The sequence below is a fragment of the Canis lupus genome, chromosome 25, assembly GCF_011100685.1.
Source record: "Canis lupus familiaris isolate Mischka breed German Shepherd chromosome 25, alternate assembly UU_Cfam_GSD_1.0, whole genome shotgun sequence".
NCBI lineage: Eukaryota > Metazoa > Chordata > Mammalia > Carnivora > Canidae > Canis > Canis lupus.
Genome location: NC_049246.1, coordinates 30,863,896 through 30,880,463, shown reverse-complemented (window position 1 = coordinate 30,880,463; position 16,568 = coordinate 30,863,896). Strand labels below are relative to the sequence as shown.

At 43.1% G+C, this 16,568-nt stretch overlaps 1 protein-coding gene across 1 annotated transcript in view; it reads right to left on the bottom strand.

The window, feature by feature from the left end:
- The window catches only part of ADRA1A (adrenoceptor alpha 1A), a 101,262-nt gene extending 85,428 nt beyond the window's left edge, over positions 1-15,834 (bottom strand). The window contains exon 1 of the mRNA NM_001195843.1: positions 14,948-15,834. Coding sequence (NP_001182772.1) covers positions 14,948-15,830 — 883 coding nt within the window. The 5' untranslated portion in view covers positions 15,831-15,834. The remainder of the gene's footprint in view (positions 1-14,947) is intronic.
- Between the last annotated feature and the right edge of the window lie 734 nt (positions 15,835-16,568).

Below are 16,568 nucleotides of genomic sequence, written 5' to 3'. Positions count from 1 at the left end.
AGGCCACCACACCCCCTGTGCCAAGCAAACAGGACAAACAAACCACTGCATAAAACCAAAACCTATTCTTTCTATCACCTTCTTTGCTCCCTATGGATAGAAAGGTCTGTACCCTGGCAAACTTAAACTACGACAAAGACAATTCTTTTCCTTCCCCCTTAATCTGAGTCTGAAAGATTGGCACAGGAACCCACTCAGTTCCACCCAGGGCCCACTTCATATTTTACCAGGTCATCCTTAATGAGATTGAACAAAAAGAGAAGGATTACTGTTCACATGAAAAGATTCAGCTGTTCAGTAGACAAGATAGAAAATCTCTACGCTGTATTGAAATGAGACATAAGGAGCTACTAGGCTTAAAAATGAATATTGGTGGGACACCTGGGTGGCTCAGTGGTTGAGTATCTGCCCTTGGCTCAGATAGTGATCTCGGGGTCCTGGGATCGAGTCCTATATCAGGCTTCTTGCAGGGAGCCTGTTTCTCCCTCTGCCTATGTTTCTGCCTCTCTCTGTGTCTCTCATAAATAATTTTTAAAAAATGAGTATAAGCAAGAATGACCATAGAGCAACATGCCAATAAGATGGAATGGAGCAGAGAGAACATGGGGGAAGACTTGCATACCAAGGCTAACTAGGTAAAATGGAACACAAATGTGAGAAACTTGAGTGGAAGCCAGAGGAAGACAGAAGATGACTAATATGACAGGGAAAAAGCAAAAGGAAAAGGAGGACGATACAGAAGATCCAAAATATAGCTAAAATGAATTTCAAGGGAAAGAGTGTAGCAGAGAAAGTGAGCACTGAAGAAGCTATCTGTAAATTCAGGACCAAAAAACACACAGTGGGTTCCAGGTAATAGCAGTGAACACTGTCCACAAAACAGAAATTTCCAGGAGACATTTTTTTTTTAATTTGGGAAAAAAATTCTATTGGCATCATGGCTAAAAAATTATACATAATCAAAGAGAATACTCAACAAAAAACAAGTTGACCTCGAGTCATTTATATAGTTCTAAATACCAAGAAACAAGGGAGTAATGACAGCATTTGAAAGAAAAAGAATATATATCAATTCAAGTTCTATACTCAGGAGAAGTTGTTCATGTGTTTAGGCTCAGGCTTGTAAAAGCTTAGAAAATGTGTTTTGCTTTTGTCTTCACTGGTAAAATTTTATTTGGTGTATACTCTTCTTTAGTATAATAGTAGATATTTTAAATCTTGTGAGCCATGCAGTCTTTGCAGCAACTCCTTAAGTTAGCCACAGTAGCATGGAAGCAGGCATGGATGATTTGTAAGTAATGGGCATGGATGTGTTCTAATAAAACTTTATTTACGAAAACAGACCATAGTTTGCTGGCCCTTGTTCCACAGGGTAGACAAAGCAAAATCCTGACCTCATGAGTAAGTAAATCACAGTATATAATAAGAGGGCAATTAGTATTACTAAACTAAATTATAGAAAGACGCAAAAACAGGGTAGATAATATAATCATTTAATAGCAATAATCTAAATTTAAAATGCAAAATTTTATTAACCCACAGATGTGATTTTCAGGAAGAAAAGAAAATCCAAGTATGCTAAACTTCTTCCCTTACATAAGCAAAGGTGACTGATAGAAGTTGTGGTAAGAAAGAATTGAAGGTTAAAAAAACACTTTTCAAAAGCTCTAAACAAAACTAAACAAAACAAAAACCAAAAAAGAAAAAAGAAAAGCTCGAAGATAATTTCTCTTAGAAATAATAATAGGAGACAACCTTTCTAAAACATTACAGAATTAAAAGGCAAAGAAAATAAATGGTCCAATCTGCAAGAGACAGAAACAAAGAAAAGGAAGCAAGCATAAAGCCAGAAAGCATAAAGCAGGAGGACAAACATCAAGCCAAATATATCTGTTACAATTGCTGGAAATTAGTCAAATCCCTACTAAGAGACAAATACCCAGATCAGATGCATACAGTATAAAAAAAAATCTATGTGATGCAAGATACACAAGCTGGTACATAAAAATTCAGGCCAAGGTACATTGGCAAACAAAACACATTAAAGATTACAGTATTGGGACACCTGGGTGGCTCAGTGGTTGAGCATCTGTCTTCAGCTCAGGGCGTGATCCCATAGTCCCGGGATCGAGTCCCACATCAGGCTTCCTGCATGGAGCCTGCTTCTCCCTCTGCCTGTGTCTCTGCTTGACTCTCTCTCTGTGTCTCTCATGAATAAACAAATAAAATCTTAAAAAAAGATTACAGTATTAATTTTTAAAATGTGCATATCAAGGAAAAATAAATAGAACAAAAAATCTATCTTTAATGAAGATACTGACTCAGTCTTTTAGGTATCAAGCAACTGCGTCAACATATATAAAGCAACTTTATTAAAAATAAAAGAATAATTGGAGAATTATTCTTCCTACGGTAGCTGTGGGAGGATTTAACCATACCTCTCTCAGTATTTGACAAAGAAAGTAGATGATGGATAAAGAAGAGTGAATTGGGAAGATCTTAAAAATGCCAGTATTAAAGTTTAGTTAACATATACCTATTAAATATGAATTCTATTAAATGTCTAATTACTGGTCATATATTGTCATAAAAGATACCCTCAATAAATTCCATAAGCTAGAAATTACTTAGTTTCATATTTTCTGACCACAATGTAGTAATACTTAAATTGATTTTTTAAAGTAGGGGATTTAAAACATCGATTATTTTCAAATTAACAAACAATAAGAACACCCCAATGAATCCTCTTCTGTCTACATAGGACAAAGGGAATATTAAAAGGGGAAAAACAAACCATAAGAGACTCCTAACTCTGGGAAACAAACAAAAGGTTGCAGAAGGAGAAGCAGGTGGAGGGATAGGGTAACTGCATGATGGTCATTAAAGAGGGCATGTGATGAAACGAGCACTGTGTGTCATACTGTATGTTGGCAACTTGAATTTAAATAAAAATTTAATTTTTTTTTTAAAGAGGAAAGACAGCAACTAAATGAGAGCACTGCTTAGCAAAATATAGGGCAAGGAGCTCAAGTTTGCTTGAAAGAAAATGTACAGCTTTGACTGTCTTGAATCTTAAATAAGAATCAAAATACCTGAAGCAGATATTCTGTGCAAGGTAATAAAAAAAAGAGCAAAATATAATTAGAAAAAGTGAAAGAAAGAAACTTCTAAAGTTTAAATTATTGCACTGGAAAAACAGATTAATATGATCAATACATCCAGGACATTGATACATCCTGAATCAATACATCCAGGACATGTTTTTTCCTTGAAAAAACAAATAAGACAGGCAATCTCTCAGGATATCTCAGTGAAGACAAAAAGAAGAAAACATAAGCGCATGATGTGGGAAATGAGAAAGGTAGAATAGAAATTAAAAATTAAAGAATTTCCTGTAGAATTCTATGTGAAAATGTTAAGCCTCAATGAGAAGGGAAATGGAAAATAAGAAAACAAAGATTATCAAATCTGACAATCAGAATAGATCACTATCCATGGAAGAAATAGAAACTAGTCTCAGAATTGCATCCATAAAAGGAGCTGTGCCTAAACGTTTTATGGGCAAGTTCTTTCAAACCTTCAAAGAACACATAATTCTTAGGCTATTTAAACTGTTACAGATTGTAGAAAAAAATGAAAAGTGTCACAGTTAGCTTTATGATGTTAACATAAGCTTGATACCAAAATGTGACAAAAACAGCACAATAAAATAAAACAATACATTCACTTCACATAGAAATATCGATACAGTCCAGAAATAAGACATTTAGTATAATGCAGTAGAATAAAAAAGAAAAATGCCACTGATCAAGATAGAATTTAATCCAAGAATACATGGATAGGTTAATATTGTGAAATAAAATTTATCAGATCAGTGTCAAAGAAAAAAGTTGATAGTGATGGGTATCAAAAAAGAAGCATCTGAGAAAATTAAAAATTCAGTTTTGATAAGATGCTTCTATGAACTATAGAAAGATACTGCCTTGATACGATGAAGTGTGTTGATCTAAAACCAATAATGAGTGCCATATCTAATGCTGAAATACCAAAGCAGCATTTCCCAAATCCACTATCATAATAGTTTTTCAGGACATGTTTTTCTTTTTTTTTAAGATTTTATTTATTTATTCATGAGAGACATAGAGAGAGAGAGAGAGAGAGAGAGAGGCAGAGACACAGGCAGAGGGAGAAGCAGGCTCCATGCAGGGAGCTTGACGTGGGACTCGATCCCAGGTCTCCAGGATCCCACGCTGGTCCCAAGGCAGCGCTAAACTGCTGAGCCACCGGGGCTGCCCCAGGACATGTTAATAACTGTGATGAAAAGTAAAGTGTAAACAATAGTTCAAAAGTAGTTAGGGAAATGAATGGAGCAACATATCACATATCTCAACAGGAAAACTCGGCATGATAAAGATGTCTCTTTTCAAATTAATCTATAAATCCTAAAAATTTATGATTAACATGTGACAGGATTTAGGTATGGTGTGGGGTGAGCAGGGGACAGGGTTTTTCTGGAAAAATGAGTGTGCAAGGACGGACAAGATAATTTTGAGAAGGAATTTTCATCCAGGGTCCTTAAACCAGAAAATGCTAAAATGTATTATAAAACCACAGTAATTAAAATAATGTATAAAACTGTCAAATTACTATGATGTATATCTGAACTATATATAATATTTATTATATTAATGTACATAATATATTCTATTATTATACATTATTCTATCATACATACAAATACAATAAATATAGTTGTTATAAATATTATATATTACATAAATATTATATATAAATATTATATTATATGTCAACTATACTACGATAAAAAAGAACAAAAATTTTAAAATGAAAAAAATAGTGTGGCACCCAATCCTAGAGCGGAGAGACATAAATTATGGAACAGAAGTGGGAGTCCCAAGATTCTTTTTAACATAACAAAGGTAGTTTTCCAAGTAAGACAGGAAAAGATAGATTGATTGTTCACTAAATCTTTTAAGATAATCTGGCTAAAAAAAAGAATACCTGGCTAACCATTTCAAAATCGATACAGATTTCAAAATCACCTACCAAAATACAGATAGGTTACAAATGCTGCTCTAAAAGAACTGGGGAAAAAACAGGTTATCTGACTGGCATTGGGGAAGATCTTTCCAAGCATCCCTGGGAAGGTACAATTTGTAAAGAAATAGATTAAAATATGTGGCTACATAAAAATGTTAAATGCCCATATATTTGTAAAAACCACAAAACAATAAAATGCAAAAAATTCCAATGGGAAGCATAATTGCTAAATATGCACAGTAAATATAATATTGTTAAATACCCCTCATCTTTCTTTCCTTTTTAGTAAGCCTCTCTGTCTCTGCGATCCATGTGCCATTCCACTGAAGGTGGATGCCACCTTGGGAGGGAGGAGGACATGATTCAGGGGAGTGTCCCATTTAACCAGAAAGAGGAAGGGAAAGTCTTCCCCGTCTACCCTCTATAGGTAGGGACTGTGGGGGGAAATGGGGGAGGAGGTAATGGAAAGAGGCACCTGGGTGTTTGTTCTGAGCTTCCCTCTTAACAAGGACCCCAAGGCATTTAAGATAAAGGTGGGAGTGAAGGCGATTTTTCCCACTCTCCATTCTGGGTATCTGGGAGATGGCACATGACATCTATCACACCCATGAAAGTTACAGCCAGCATGGCTGGGCAGAGAGTGAATCCAGCCAACCTGCCTGTGTGGTATGCGTGGTGTGTGTGGTGTGGTGTAGTGTGGTGTGGTAGGTGTCGTGTGTGTAGTGTGGTGTTGTATGATGTGTGTGGTGTGGGGTAGTCTGGTATGGTATTCTGTGTGGGGTGTGGTGTGGTGTGGTGTGGATGGAACCCATGGGGCTCTCCATGCCTTGAGATGGGATAAAACATTGCTGAGGATTTTAGCTCAGGAGCAAGAGGTGATCACTGGGGCTCTAAGGACTAAGTGTCTCCTTGACCAATGGCAAAAGAGCCGTTATCTCCCCTACCAGGAATGAATGGACTCACAGACATACCTTGAGGCTCTGAAGTCCCATTGGGTCATCAGGTGGGACGACGGGCCACAAGGAACAGCCTCAGACTCATCAGGGGACAAGAGCATGGGCTGGGGACTAATGTTGAGTCACTAGACTATCCCAACCTCCTCAATATGGGGCGCTAAAAGTCACACTCAGGGGTCAGCCAAGGGTCCCAATTTCCTATCCACATGCCCAAGAGATCATGTGAGCTCCTGGACCTGGTCAACAACTTTGCAGTAAATCTGAAAGGTTTGCGTTACTCTAAAGAGGCTAAATATATAGAGACGCAGCTTACATGATTGGATCAGGCTGAGCTTACCGGATTTGCCTAAAAGTGTGTGTGTGTGTGTGTGTGTGTGTGTGTGTGTATTTCCATGGAGTTCATGAAAAAGATCACATCGGTTTTTGGAAAATAAAGAAGCTACATTTTCTCAGCAATATCTGAATATAGCATGAGAAAAAAAACTGGCAACCCAGGATATACTATAAATAAGTGATTAATATCTTCAATGTATAAAATGAGCTTACAAATAGAAAAGAAATAAAAATAAAAGGGCTTATAAAAAGCGGTCAAAATGCACAGACAAGCAATTTCACATTACAAAAGTCGAAATGCAAATGACTAATAATACGGGGGAAATTTTTCAAAGAGCAAAGAAATAATGCAATTTAAAAATGAGAAGCCACTAGGCAAGTGTCCAGTTGGCAAAACAAAAAGCGCTAAAATACAGTGAACTTGCGAGACAAGGAAGATCGGTCCTTCCATCCGAGCCTGAAACCATGAGACAACAAAACACAGCTATGCCTTCGTCCTTAAGTGTTGTCTCCTTCAAAGTAATGACTTGCCTGTCTGTAGCCTCATTTGAGAGTCGGCTATTGTTCAAAGCATTTTTGGAACTCATTCTAGATGTTTCCTGAGCCTGCAGCACATTCTTTTGAATATGACAGTAAATCTTCATTGACAGTTTTGTCTTGTGGAAAGAGCCAGAATTAATTTAAAGCCAAGTCTGGTTATACTATTTGTGATCAGAGAAAGGTTTTCTCATAACTCGGCTCTGGAGGCAATGACAAAGAGGCATTCCAGAACTATGTAGCAGTTCACGGAAATAAGTATTCGCAACCGCAGGTGAGAAGCATCATACTCAGCCGGACATCTCCCTCCTGTCCTGTGTAAAGATCTCCCACTGGCCTGTCTTGAGTCCTCTTTCCTCTAAGCCTCCGACAGTTTGAAATATAGGCTTGGTCATGTCACCCTTGTTCCTGATCAAAAACTCATAAGATGGCTCTATGAGCTAATTTGGTCTGGCTCTGCTCTCTCTGGCTTCATTTGTTACCAGTTATCTCACAGACTTTCACTTCTGGCCACACCAGCCATCTGGAAAATCTTCATGGACACCAAGCCAACCTTGTCAGAGTCCTTGCCCATTCTGTTCTCCCTCTCACCCTTTTAGCCACCGAACATCTCCCCATTCTGCACATCTTGGTTCGAAGGTCAAGCCCTCCTCTGCAGCAAGCCTTTTCTGCTCTCTCTGCTCAGGGACACTCTTATCCACAGTATATGTTTTCAAGGTACCACCCACATCCTCTTCATTATACAGAGTTTGGATTTTTTAAAAACATATTTTATTTATTTATTTGAGAGAGTGAGTGAGAGAGTGAGTGAGAGAGCACAAGCAGGGGGAGCAGCAGGCAGAGGGAGAAGCAGACTTCCGGCAGAGCAAGGGAGCCCGATGCGGGGCTCGATCCCAGAACCCGGGAACATGACCCGAGTTGAAGGAAGATGCTTAACTGACTGGGCCACCCCAGTTTGGATTTTTTTAATCAGACATTATCTGATTAATCTCTTTCTGTCCAAAGAGATTAGAAACCTGCAGGAAGGCAAGGACCCAGATTCTTTTTACTTAGTGTATTGCATAAAGCCCAGCATATCGGAAGTTCTCAATAAATAACTAGTAGATGAAAGAGAAATATTATTTGATATGCTTGTGAAGGTAGACGTGCTGCAAGGTGGTCAGAGTAATCCTCTCACCCACTGTGCACCTGCCACTTGCCCATCAGGACGTGAATCTATGTCCTTCCCCTTGCACCTATGTGGATCTTGTGACTTGCGTTCACTGCAGAATGAGACAGCAGTGACACTGGGCCAGTCAGGTCTGGGCCTAGCTCTTCAAAGCCCGGCAGGGTCTGCCCTGGCTTTCATGGAGAACACTGCCATGCTGAAGGAAAGCTGGCCTAGGGGCATCTGGGTGGCTCAGTCAGTTAAGTGTCTGACTCTTGGTTTTGGTTCAGGTCATACGACGATCTCAGGGTCGTGGGATCAAGCACCGCGTCGGACTCTGCACTCTGCAGGGAGTCTGCTGGAGATTTTGTCTCCCTTTCTGTCTCCCTTGATCCCTCTCCTCACTCATGCTCATGCTCTCACTCTATCTTATTCTTTCTAAAATAAGTAAATAAATCTTAAAAAAAAAAAAAAAAAGCTGGTCTACACCACTGGAAGAAGAGAAGCCACAAATTCTGCGAGCCAGCCCCAATGATCAGATGTGCTGGGTCTTGACTCATCCCTGACCTACAGAGTTACGAGGTATAAAATGATTGTTTCTTCAGGCCACTATATTTTGGGATGGTTTGCAGTACAGAGTAATTGAGAAACTGGCCTCCTATCTTAAAATCATAATGGCTCTTAGATTCTCTTCACATCATTATCTCTAAAGGGGTCAACCTTCTCCATTTAGAATCGGAGGCCTGATCCCTTTGTGCCTGTAGCAAATCAACCCAATGTCTGGTTGTCTTGGGCATCCATAAGAGTTAGGGTCGCTATATGTCATTTATACATCAGGCACTTGCTCTTCTTCCTTGCTGTGTCTCACACACCACCATTTGAAACTTCGCTGTGCATTCCACTGTGCAGCTTTTCAGCTGCATTAGGGTAGACATTTTTTTCCTTGTCTTTATTTCCAGCGAGTCTCTAGCTGCCTGGCACATAGTAGGTGTGCAACGAGATTTTGCTGAATACACGAACCATTCTTTGCCTCACTGCTTCTACCCTTGCCAGCTCTGCTTTCCCTCAAACATCCCATTTTAAAACACATTCTCCAACCTCACCACCGCACGGTCTGCTATTTATTTTAACATAAATATCAAATATTCTATGTCCACAGGAGCCACAGCTCAGCCCAATACTGCCTCCTTTGACTCAGCAATGTCTAAGTCCAATAATAATGCCTGTTTTGTATTTAAATCAGAGAACTAGATTTCAGACACACAATTGTGCGTGCAGTAGACATTCCCCTTCATCCCTTTCTTTCTGAAGCTGTTTCTCAGATCTCCCGGGGCACCTACCCCTCATAGCAACATCCTTGTGTCACCTATGTCAGTAATGGTCTGTAAGACCCACATGCGTGGATAAAATTCACATTTATGGCCATTTACTCTCTGCTAGGCATTGTGCTAGGCAGTTGACCTGTATAACATGTCCTATTTTATGAAAAAGAAAGCCTAGCTTTCAATCTCAGGCCACCACTCTTTGAACCCAGCACAACAATGACTCTGGAACTGGCAGGAATGAAATAAGCAAAGATGACGTCCACATGTTAGGTGCTGGAGTTTCCCCCCAAGACACATTTTTCACACTTCCTCCTTTCACACGCTGAAGCAAACACCTTTGTACCCTTCCTCTTCATCTCCATGATCAAAACCTGGCTTTTAAAAACATTTACTCTGGGGCGCGCTTGGGTGGCTCAGTGGTTGAGTAACTGCCTTTGGCTCAGGTCGTGATCCTGGGGTCCTGGGATCGAGTCCCGCATCAGGCTCCCTGCAGTTATGAGGTATAAAATTGCTTCTCCCTCTGCTTATGTCTCTGCCTCTCTCTCTCTGTGTCTCTCATGAATAAATAAAATATTTAAAAAGAAGAAAAACTATCACTCTGAGGTATAAATGAGATAAGATCCTCAAACATGACACCACACCCCCTTACAAGGGGTTCTGAATTTCAACCAAACATTGAAGATGCAAAAAGAAAACAAGACCAGCAACACTAAGACTTGAGAGTGAGCAAGTCAGATTTACACCAGCAATCACACTTCAGTCCAACAATCAGCCTGGCCCTGATGGCAGGAGCTAGGAAGGAGGGAAGTGTGGAGGCTGTGAGGAGCCCTCTCATCTGGCTATCCTGGGCCGGTTCGCACACATGTGGGCACTTTGCTTCTCAGCTTTGTATACCACACACATCCCTGCCTGCCTTAGTTTCTAATCCGGCTGTTCTTTGACAGCCTTGCTCAGATTGATAATCTCTTCTTCCCAAGACAGTACTTGTCATACTTGAAAGCTTGTGTCCATTGTGTATAACATAATTATTAATGGTATATTTATATGCCATTTATTCTTCTATTCCCATTTTGCATGAAAGATGTACTTAAGACAGTTACTAACAACAAACAATATCTCACTGACGGCCCAGCAGAAGTAGTGCAGGCTTCAAGTCCCTGCTCAGTCAACAGTGGTACTTCTAGAAGTTTCCATAGTGACCTCCAGACACAGTTAACTGTTATATTCCTTAGCGCCTCTAATACCACTTCATAGACTTGTGATAATTGTTCCTAATTTGTTTCCTTAATTCGATTGTGATGCCCTTGAGGGCAGGGAATGTGCTTTATTCATCTTTTTGTTCTAAATCAGTGCCTGGCACTTCTTATACAGTCAATAAATCCTAGAAGAAATCGGCTCTTGCTCATTTGGTGGCATCAAGAAACTGTGGACCACAGATCCTGCTAGGTTTAGGGACCTTTTGCCTACTGAGCAGCATGGTTGGACTGCCCACTTTAAGTTCTCAATATTCCTGCTGTTGCACCCCCATTGCTAGGATTTAATGGAAGCCCAGTGATCTGGGTGTTCCTGTCTGACCACAACTTCCTGCCACCATAATATTTCACCTCAATGTTACTAATTCCCCAGGAGAGCAGATCCAAGAGATAGGCCATGGTTAGACCAGAGTTCCCCTTTGTCCACCATCTGACTCTTTATGACTCCTCGTCTGTTCTAGTTTATGTCCCTGCATAAATGCCTGTCTTTGCTGTGGTTCATAGGTATGGTCAATCATCAGCAACATTCCCCATAATCCTCAGCGTCTTCGCTATTAGAAAGTAACACAAAACCTTCCTGACTGGTCTTACTTTCAACTTATATCTATAAATCTCAAATCTGTCCTTAAGGACTTTCTAGGACTCTACTACCCTGGCTTCTCCCTCACTTCCCAACACTCCACTTGGGCTCTGAATCCCACCTCCTCCCTCACCTATACCATCAGCACCTCTATTCCTTTGTTCCATCAGAATATAAACATAATATCCTATCTCCTACCTTTGGAAACTCTCTCTAGATCCTTCGGTCTACACCCTATTTCCCTGTTCTATTGTCTACGAGAAGCTTCCCCAAGAGTTGTGTCTTCTCTTTTCACTGTTCTCACATCTTCATCTTTCATTTTAAGAAGCACACAGTCAGGCTTTTGTCTCCACCATGTCACTGAGGCTATTATCCCCAACGGACCTCCTCCTATCACCAAGGACCTCCACATGGCCAAGTAAAATGCTGATTCCCAGCCTTGGCTGAGCAGCTGCCTGTGACACAGCTGAATACTCCTGCCTTCTTTAAACATTTCCATTTGGCTTTGGGAACAATACAGCCTCCTGGTTTTCTTCCTACTTCCCTGGATGCTCCTTCTCAACTTCTTCTGCTGGTTGGTTCTCCTCCTCTTCCCAGCCCTCAAATACCAGAAGGCCCCAGGGCTCAGTCTTATCTCTCTTTTCTCTCCAAATGTCCTTCCTTGTAGATCTGTGCACTTCTGTGGGTTTAAATATGTTGAAGTGTCCACAGCTTACATGGTAGCTCCGCTGCCCCTCGCAACTCCAAACTCATGTATCTATCTGCCAGTTGGCATCTCTACTTAGATGGGTTTTGTTAAAAATGATTTTTAATTTTTATTTATTTGAGAGAAAGAGTGAAAGAGAGAGAAAGCACAGAGGGAGAAGAAGTAGACTCTCTATTGAACAGAGCCTGACGCAGGGATTGATCCCAGGACGCTAAGATCACAACCTGAGCCAAAGTCAGATGCTTAACCATTTGAGCCACCTAGGCACTCTTCCCCTTAGATGTTGAATAGATACTACTCAGAGTGGCTACACAAAATCAACACTTGTGCTTTCCACTCCTGCCAGCTACTTACATCACCATCATTCTCTAGTTTCCCTAGTTTCAGCCAAATGCATTACTGTTTACCCTGGTGCTTAGGCCCCAGATTGGAAGCTATCTTTAATTACCTCTCTTTTCTCTCATACCTTATGTCCAAACTTGTCAGCAACACCTTTGAAATAAGTGCTGAGCGTGATCACTTCTCACCACCCCCACCTGTTTCACCTGAGTGCTAGGCATCACGACCTTCCCACTCTTGGCTTCTCTGTCTGCCAACTGGTCTCGCTGCTTTCACAGTCATACACCCAAACAACCTACTCTCCACCCTGCAACCAGAGTGATCCTTTAAAAATATGAAACCAGGGGCACCTGGGTGGCTCATTGGTCAAGTGTCTGCCTTCAGCTCAGGGCATGATCCCAGGTCCTGGAACTGAGTCCCCAATCGGGCTCCCCGCAGGGAGCCTGCTTCTCCCTCTGCCTATGTCTCTGCCTCTCTCTGTCTCTCATGAATAAATAAATAAAATCTTAAAATACATATATATAAAACCAGCCACTCCCTGATAAAACCTGTCTTATTGGATAGTTTTCCATCAGGATTGGAATAATATGCAAATTCTACTTGGGCCAAAAAAGATCCACATTACTCTGACCGAGTCTGTCTCTGCTACCCTGGTTTGACCTTGTCTGCCCACGCGTTCATCTGTAGTTCAGCCACTGTGGCCTCTTTGCTCTGCCTTGACCAGGTCAGGCTCTTTCCCATCTCTGTATTTGCCGTTCTCTGCCCAAAAGACCCTCCCAGACTTGGCAAGCTTTGCTCCTCACTTCAGTTAGGCCTCTGCTCAAATACCACCTCTTCAGAGAGGATTCCTCTGACCATGTGCCTCGTCACCCTACTCATCTTGATCCTCTTATCCTGTTTACTTTTTAAAATAGTGCTTAGTAATCCTTGCCTTCTTAAGATATATTTATTTGTTTGTCGATCTCCACTAAAAGAATGCAAACGTTTTACTGGCATGGAGTTTGCTGCCTTGTTCGAACTATGTGTTTAGAGCAAGGGCCCGATATGCACTGGATGAGCCCGTGGATGCATGAATAAATTTTGGGAGGAAGTAAGAGATAGGATGCAGAAAAGCAGGGAAGCAGTGGCTCAGGTAGAGTGTTATGTAAATTAATTCAAAACTGTGATGTACTTCCAGGAACAGAGCAAGAATGATGGGCAGGCACAAGGGAAAGCCAGCTAGTAGACTCTGAAGGTCTCTCAAGCCGCCCTGTCAGATAGAAATTTCTGCAACGATGCAAATGTTCAATACCTCTGCTGTCCCAAACAGTAGCCACTGGCCATGTGTGGCTATTGAGCACCTGAACTTTGGCTAGTGGGACTACAGAACCAAATATTAATTTTCTTTAATTTTATTTCGAATTAAATTGCCACATGTGGCTGGTGGCTATGGGACTTGTGAAACTCTAGGACCTCAAGAATCTCTTCCCCCCACTTGTGATTTCAGAATAATAATAATGCATTCCTCACTGAGTTGTTGAGAGGATGTACAAAATAAAGAGCCTGGACAAATGCAGTTTTTGAGTTGGCCCTCAAAAACTAATAGCGGCTATTATTACAGAGAGTTGCAAATTCAAGTAATTTAAATACATGCCACTTACATTTGGCTCTAGAGTGCCAGAAACGAACTTCTATTAATTTTTATCATATTTTTTTTTTTGTTTACTAGAGTTAGTGGATAACCAATGTGTGTGGGTCTATATTTGAGCTCACAAACTAAAAATAGCAAACAACCATTTTGGGATCTCATGAAGGCCTTTCAGAGATAGTTGGCTATTCCAAGTGGATCAGCACAGAGGATACTTACAATGAGCTAATTGGTTTTGACAATAGCTAATTTAGCATTTGCAAAAATTGGATCTGTAACATTACTGTATTATTTTCAAACAGTGTCATCTGCAACTCCCAGAATGATCCTGGATGAGAATCCTGTTTGTTTTAAAACTATTAAAATAATAAAGGGGGAACGAATTTACTTATTGGAAACATTATGTCGAATTCTTTAAAGCTTAAATTCGTTTGGACACAAAACCATCCTTTTTTTTATATCTTCTTGTCCGTGGCTGGCCACACTTTCTTCCATACTGAATTCAGAAAATAAAATTAACACAGATATAGAACATAAGCAGAGCATTATGACTAACCCTTAGGGATAATCTAATCTAATAACAAAATTACACATTTGTTCAGAATAAGTATGGTGCTTATTTTTAGGCCAAGAGGATTTGCAGTCCATAGCAGCAGAGGTGAAAGTGGCATTCTACAAGCCTCTGCCTGAGTGTGTGGTGGAGACTCTGAGACTCCAAGGAAGAGGCATCTATTTAAATTAAACACGTGCTTAGAGGCATTAAGAAAAGCTGACGTTCTTATTAAGGAGACCAATTAATCTGCAATCTGTTAGAAGCCACTTTACCGTAGTTGAAAAAGTGCCCCAGGACATAATCATGTAAATGAGAGCTGGAGAAGAAAGGGAACTAAAATTCACTTTTCCACAAGGGAGCATTCATTTCCCAACTACCCCCTACCCCGCCGGGCCCGGGTTTCGGCTGTTTGAAACGCACATCCCTTTTCTGCCCCCCACCGCCTTCCCGACGTGAGTCTGGGGTAGCAGAGGGCAACAGGATGCAGATCTCTAAAATACCGAGGCCAGGTGTTTAAAAGACTTACTTACCAATGGGCATCACTAAGAAAAAAGGCAGCCAGCAGAGGACGAAGCAGCCGACCACGATGCCCAGCGTTTTGGCCGCTTTCTTCTCCCGGGAGAACTTGAGGAGCCTCACCGAGAAGTGCGTCTTGTTCTTGGCGCTGGACACCCCGGTGCCTCCTACTGGGGCGTTCTTCCGATGGATGCGGAGCGTCACCTGCTCCGAGTCCGACTTGTCAGTCTTGAGGCCAGACTTGAGGCCCCTGCTCTCCCTCTTGGCCACCACGTAGACCCGGCAGTACATGACCAGGATGATGGTCAGTGGCACGTAGAAGGAGCCCAGCGCCGAGAAGAGCACGTAGCCCGGCTCCTCGGTGATCTGACAGATGGTCTCGTCCTCGGGGGCCGGCTGCCTCCAGCCAAAGAGAGGCCCGATGGAGATGACGAGGGACAGCGCCCAGACACAGAGCAGAGCCATGAGACCCCTCTTCTGGGTGACGATGGTGGGGTAGCGCAGCGGGTAGCTCACACCTATGTAGCGGTCGATGGAGATGATGCAGAGTCCCATGATGGACGCGGTGCAGCACAGGACGTCCACCGCCGCCCAGATATTGCAGAAGACCCTGCCAAAGGCCCAGTAGCCCAGGATCTCGAAGATAGCCGAGAAGGGCAGCACGGTGGAGGTGAGCAGGAGGTCGGCCACCGCCAGGTTGACGATGTAGTAGTGAGTGACCGAGTGCAGATGCCGGTGGCAGGCCACGGAGAGGATCACCAGGATGTTGCCCAGCACACCAAAAATGATGAGGCCCCCCAAGATCACCCCGAGCAGAATGGCCTTGGATATGTTCACCGGTGCCGGCGGGTGGGTGCAGTTGGAACTGTCGGAGGCATTTCCAGAGAGAAACACCATGGTCCCAGCCGGGGCCGGCGAGGTCCGGCTCTCGAGAGCCACCCCCCGAGCGAGGGCGGAGGCGGAAGCGAGGGAGCGGAGTCAGAAGGTCTCGGCTCTGGGGAGCCTGGCCGGCTGGGGCTAGCTGGGGGGGAGAGAGCGCGCGCGGGTGGGAAGCAACCCGGGCCTGCCCTGCAAACCCGCAGAAGGCCACGCAAAGGGGCAGGGCAGTGGAGGCGACATGGCCAGGGGCGCGCGGGGCTGCCGCGGACCCCACCCGCCCGCTGCGCCGGCCCCGGGCCGCGACTCCCTCCCTCCCCGAGGCTTGGCGCGAAGCTCCAGGAGGCACGTTGCAAACTGCAGTCGCAGAATTACAGCAGCCCGCTCTTGCCTACCGTCGGATCCGTCCAGCTTAGGAGACCGGGCATCCCGCACGCACTCTGGAACTCAACAGTCTCGCCGGCGAAACCACAGTCAAGTACCCGTCTGCCGTCGACTCTCAGAGACCGGGGCCGCTGGCACCCGGGCGCTCCTCCCCGCCTGCAGGGACCCACGGCGTGACGGGCGCGCGGTTGGATCCAGCTTCCCGGCGCGCAGGCCGGGGGGAGCGGGTAGGAAACGCCGGCCGAGCCCCGGGCGGCTGCAGGGCGCTGCTTGCCCGCGTCCTCCTGGAAGAGCGCAAAGAGAAAGGCGGGGTGTGCGGCAGGCGCCCGCGGTGGGGGGCGGGGGGAGCGAGGCCAAGGCGGCTCGACGGGCGGC